The sequence below is a fragment of the Sceloporus occidentalis genome, unplaced genomic scaffold (assembly GCF_023333645.1).
Source record: "Sceloporus occidentalis isolate IW3139 unplaced genomic scaffold, rSceOcc1.0.p SCAF_5, whole genome shotgun sequence".
NCBI lineage: Eukaryota > Metazoa > Chordata > Lepidosauria > Squamata > Phrynosomatidae > Sceloporus > Sceloporus occidentalis.
Window position 1 is genome coordinate 41631730 of NW_028316985.1, and position 6000 is coordinate 41637729.

The 6000-nt window shown below is 37.9% G+C and overlaps 1 protein-coding gene across 2 annotated transcripts in view; it reads left to right on the forward strand.

Annotated features, from left to right (window-relative positions):
* Positions 1-4618, forward strand: part of BLTP3B (bridge-like lipid transfer protein family member 3B) — a 46387-nt gene extending 41769 nt beyond the window's left edge. Inside the window, exons 19-21 of one of the 2 annotated variants that reach the window (XM_089523876.1) lie at positions 714-822; positions 2060-2229; positions 3505-4618. In XM_089523876.1, the coding sequence (XP_089380002.1) occupies positions 714-822; positions 2060-2229; positions 3505-3633 (408 nt within the window). In that variant the 3' untranslated portion in view covers positions 3634-4618. The remainder of the gene's footprint in view (positions 1-713; positions 823-2059; positions 2230-3504) is intronic. The other variant, XM_089523877.1, reaches the window with a different exon arrangement.
* Positions 4619-6000: the final 1382 nt, after the last annotated feature.

A 6000-nucleotide genomic window follows, 5' to 3' on the forward strand; every position in this document is an offset into this window, starting at 1 on the left:
TAAAATTTTGTGAAAGATCTGGTCCTTTCTTAAAGTATTTGTTTTATTATTGTTATGTGCTGTCAAGTTGGCTTTGGCCTATGGCAATCCTGTGAATGAGAGATCTCTGTTGCTAGTATCCACCTCAGCTTTTCTGAACCATAGATTCCTTATTGAGTCAATCCAACTGTCACCATCCTGGCCTTGGATGGAGGAAAGAGCTAGCAGTATCTGCTGGACTTGGTCTCCTTCCCCACTGCCATTCTCTTCTTTTGTGTCATGTCTTTTTAGATTGTAAACCCGAGGGCAAGGGAACTGTCAAATTAACAATCTGTAAACTGCTCTGAGAGCCTTTGTGGCTAAAGAGCAGGGTATGAATAGGCCAGTGTCCCATTGCATAGCTTCACAATTCAGTAACCAGATTTTTTAGTGACTCTGCCTTCTCTCTGCTACTTAGTTAAGTACATGCAAATTTACATTGATTGAAAGTTCATATAGAATTCTAGCCATTTTTTAAAATATGAAAGCACTCGATTTTACCCAGGGATTTCTTTCATGCTTGGTTCTGCTATATGTTTGATGTTCCTGCAGAATTAGGAACTTTCCTGTTGACTTAAAAATATCATGGAAAACTCTACTAAAACAGAGTTTAGCTTTAGTTTGTCTCATAATTAGGAGATGCTTGGTGGATGTAAAACAATATTTTAAATTATTCTGTTGCATTTCTTTTCTAGGATGATAGCCCACGTGACAGTCTGACTGCTCCTGAACCACTCCCAGTAACCCTGAATATTGACCTACTTATTGTAGAAAGAAAAGATGATGGTTCATTTTGCATCAGAGGTGTGTGTATCTTTATCGCTCCAATAACATCCAAAAATGATACCTTTATGAGGCCAGCCAAAATACACAATTACATGTGGCAAGCTTTTGAAGTCACACTGGCTTCTTCATCAGGCAAACAAGAGAAAGAAATTGAAAATGTTAGTCATAGGCCACTATTTTTTTGTTTCTGGTATTAGTTCAGATGGTAGGGAGGGCTATCTGGCATCTCCCCCTTTGGCCATGTGATCACTGGTAGATTTTCAAAGTCAAGGAAATTTAATGTCCATTTGCAATTCAAAGAAGATGTTTCCTTGGAATCCAGCATGTCTCCTTCCTTTTGAAGCCACAGGATCCTATGTAGGCAGAGAACACCTATGTTCTATGTACCTACACTATGTAAGTGTTTGATTGCAGTCAGTGGCAGTGTGATGCAGCTAAGTGTGTCCACTCACAGCCTTATAATTTATGTACCTGAGCGTATCACTATTCCACTTTACAAGTATCCAGCAGGCATTTTCCACATAGAAGAGTTTTCTATCTCATGGAGTATGTAATGTTTTGCCCTTGTGAAGCTACCAAAACTCCCAACCTAAAGCCTTGGCATCTTAAGCAGGGAGATAGAGAGAAAGTCCAAGGTCACCAAGGCATCTGTAGAAAAGTTGTGGTCATCTAATCCAGTCCAGGACTTTGCAAGTCAGTAGTCAGTCAAGAAAAGAACTCCAAAGGGTAATCTGAAAGAATAGGCAGAATCCAGGCATACTAAATGGAGGCTGTCGTATTTTGACCACTTTATGAAAAGGCTTGAATCATTAGACAAACCAATAATACTAGGTAGAGGACAGCAGAAAGAGAGAGAGAGACCACATGCCAAATGGATGGACTCAGTCAAAGAGGCCATAGGCCTGAACCTGCAGAGGACAGACGGTCTTGGAGAGGTCTTATCCACAGGGTGGCCGTGAGTCAAGGTTGACTAGAGGGCAGATAACAATAACAACAGTACTACAAATAGTATTGCAAATATTACTAGAGTACTATTTAGTGTTATACTAGTAAATTATAATTTAATATTGTACTAAATAGCAATAGAAATTTTTAATATTATAGTATGCAGTGATAACTAGCAATGGAAATGTTTCTATGTGTCCACTTCTTTATGATTACCATTGCCCAGTTTAATGTTTTACATTGATAATTGTACATTTTATTATTTTAGGTAATTACTATCTTTTGTAATCACTTTCTGTTTTATTTTAAGCAGACAACCGAATATTTGGTAACAATGTACCAAAGAATAAGGCAAGTCAAAATACAGGTGATCAGATTTCTGAAGGTAGTACACACATAAAGTGGAAGTCCCAAGCCACACAGACATCTCCAGAAATTAACAGATCTTCTACAGTTTTATCTGATTCAGTCAATAAACAGGTAATGTCCATTTTAAAAAAATAAATAATTCTGTGCTTATAATGGCCAAACACAAAAATCAGAATGATTGTTCAGATTTAAAACAGTATGTTTTGTCACCTTGGGAGCAGTAACTGAGTAGCTGGCTGAGGAGTGACTGAGAAGCCTCTTGTCAATGCTGGACTTGTGGCAAAGTCCAGCGCAGGTGAGACGCTTCATGGTTGCTGCTTGACCAGCTGGTCAGTTCCTGTTTCCAACGTGACCGGGTACAAAGTGAAGAGCTTCTCCCTGGCAAGGGAGAGTTCTCAATCCTCCTTTGCTGGGGTGGAGAAGGGAGCAGCCAGCTTCCCACTTTTCTCCCCATCAAGAAAGGATGTTCAGTCCGAGAGAGGCGAGGGACACTTCCAAAGAATCTACCACGGATACTCCTCCCTTCCTTCCCTGGAGTCATGCCTTGCACACACAGCTTCTAGTCCCTCCCAATATTGTTTCTTCTGCCACCTCTTCTCTTAGCCTGTCCAGTGAAAGAAGGCAGGAACAGCAGCACAGGTCCAGCCTGCCAGCCAAGTCCTGATAAAGCTCACAAAGCTTAAGCAATTTCCCAAATGTGAAAGATCCTGTTTGCCACTACTTTGCCATATGCTGTAACTCCTCATTCCCCCATGGTCCTATTGTGTAATATTGATACTCTCAATTAGGCCAACAGACACCTTTTAAATATTTATTATTAATTTATTAAATGATGATCATCATCATCATCTTGGATCCCAGTTGGCAGTGGGTACTGTGCCTCACTCCTCCTGGTAGAATAGAAGCATCCTCCTGTCCACAGTAATAGCAGTGACAGGAATGTTTATGGGGATACTTACTGAAACCTAGTGTGAGAATGCCATGTAAATCTGTACATGTTAACATTACAGGCAGAGGAGAATTTTTTTTACTTTGCTTCAAAAAGTGTCTTGGGTATACAAGCAAAGTGCACATACATTTGTTAATTTTGATAAATATTTACACTGTACAGTAAAATTGAGTGTGGTTGTTTTCCTGTTTATCATTTTTAGCTAAGCCCCCCCCCCCCATAATTTGCCCAGGCAAAACATTTATAGTGCTTTGAGAGATAGCAGATCCATAATGAACATTCAATGTTTTCTATTAATTAATTGATAATTTTTAGTTTTCAATTAATTGATTACGTTCAAAAGGATCTAATTATTTATAAATACTTCCTTTGACAAAATATGAATCTAGCCATACATACAAAAACTAAAGCCTTTATTTTTTATTTAATTGTTTCAGCTTATAGAAGAAAATGAATGTCTTAAACAGGAATTAGCCAAAGCTAAGATGGCTCTTGCTGAAGCTCACATGGAGAAAGACTCTCTGCTTCACTGTATTAAAAAGATGAATACTGAAAATAAGCAGTAGCAGACACTCCATATTGATGTAGAATAAGAAGGGATGTATTTCATTAAAAAAAAAAAACTTGAGCTCGGAGCAACATTTCTGTGCAATATGCTCTTCTGAGGATATCAACAAAGAATTAGAATGTTTTTTCTCTTTTAGACCTGCTTTAAGTTGCAGTGAGGCAGGGAAAATAAATTTCTATTATATGTTACTAATTTGTTTAATAGATGGTGGCATGAATAAATAAATAAAATGTACCATGTGTTATCAATAGGGCATCTTCATTTGTGAAGATAAAATTGTTTTATTGTTAGAAGAAAAATGCTATACTGGGGAGATGAAATTTGCAGTATCAATACAGTTGGATATAAATGGTCTCAAGGTTGCTACCAAAACCTGATGTAACTATCCAGATACTGGTCTAAAAACCTGCGGAACTTGCCTGGGAATGCATGCCCTATTTCATGGCCAGATTCTCAAAATGTGTTAATGCACTGGAACTACTCAAAGGCTTATGAGATAGATGAGGTTGCAGAAAATGGGGAGAGACTCTAGCTATTCAGGAGCCATGCTAATGTTCAGTTCGCTTTTATTCATATCTTTGGCCATTGTAAAACAAGGAACATTAGAGGGCTCCCCAATCATCCAGGCAGTGAATTTTATAAAAAGGTAGAATGGTTAGATCAGGGCTTGTTTTCAGTGATGATCATTGGTCATTTGCAGGTATAGTCCTTACTCTGATTCACTGAAATTCACTTGTTCTCAATATGGTACTAGTGAAATTCAGATCTTTAACAATTTTGTTTTTGTACAAAGTGTAATCTAGCTGTACATTATATACTTGGGAATAAAATGTTTCATTGTTAACTGCCCTATTGAATTGGTTAAATTCCATATACTGTAAAGCTTCATTTTAAACTATTAGTTACTTGTATAAAAACTAAATTATAATTTTCAGGTGAAAACTGCTACAAATGTATAAATAAAGAACACAGATTTCTGCAAACTGTTCTTCTTCTCTTCTTTCTTTCTTTTTTTTTAAACACTGAGCAAAACCACATTTGATAGGAAAATTCACTTTGGAAATATATATTTAAATAACTAACCAGTGACCTTTGTAGTCATTTAATCAAAATGTTTGCTTTGCATCATCACATTTGCTATGTGCAATTTGTACAGTATTTGTACCATATGTTAGGGAAGGTACACTTTGCTAAGTGCAAATAAGAGTCCTAATATCTTCAAGCTGAAGAGATTTCAGCTATATGGGAAGCTCAAAAATTTGCTTGGATGGGTTTAAATTAAAGCATTCTCTTACCAAATGCTCATTCCCTGATTAAGAGAAATAAGGAATATATTTGAAGATTTGGCATAAACAGGTTGATTAAATGAAAATATCTAAGATATCGATCTTAATAACATTTATATAACTAGATGGACTCTTAAACAGATTTCATCTTGCTTTGTGAAGGTGTTCTATATAAGGACCCAGTTTATCTTCACCTGAAACAGACAGGCTAAATAGAGCAGCTTCTGGCTGCTTTGGGCCTAAGGCAGCCTGAAGCTGCTGGAAAAAGGAGTGGCCAAAAAAAGCTGCCAGGAGCTCATTTGGGACCACAGCAGCTGCCTGTTTCTGGAGTGGGCTCTCCAGTCGCCATGGTCCCATGCTGATCGTGGTCCGATCGCAGCTGAAGAGGCCAGAGGCCACTCCTAGCTGCCTGTCTGCTTCCCCTTGTCCCCATTTCCTCCTATACCTTTTCTCCTCCTTTCTCCTAACCAAACCAGCTTTCTAACCAAACTGGCTTTCTGCCAGCCCTTTTATCCTAATGCTCATTCAAAAATCTCATCCTAGTGATTGCACTATTTATATGTTCACTTTTTTTTTGAACTGGTATCCAGATTATTTTTCAAAAAAAGTTTACATTTGCCCAGTGGAGATCCTGTGGAATAATACCTGTCCCTTGCCTTAGTTATGTTTGGGTGTTTGACAGCTGGCGCAGTGTGAGCAAGTATTAGTAAGATGTTTGGCAGCAGACCTGAAGATTGCACATTATCTTCTTTTTCAGTGGCCTGCAGTATGTGACAGAGTGCGCTGAGACTAGGTCATTTGCCTACAGCGTGTTCTCTGCTGCACTGTTAAGAATAAGAACAGTTTGACCATGGCATTGTGACTCCGCTGATTAATGTCTGACATTACTAGAGAAGTTTTTCATAGCAACAAGGATAGTGATTGTACCAACAATGAACAGTGTTAAGCTTTTACACACACTGCTGCCATTTCAAGGAAAAAGGAATATAGCATTTAAACTGATCGTTTTTAAAACAAAGAATTGCCACTTTAAATTATCAGTCTGATACTCAATAAAATGGAAATGTTTAAGGTCTTAA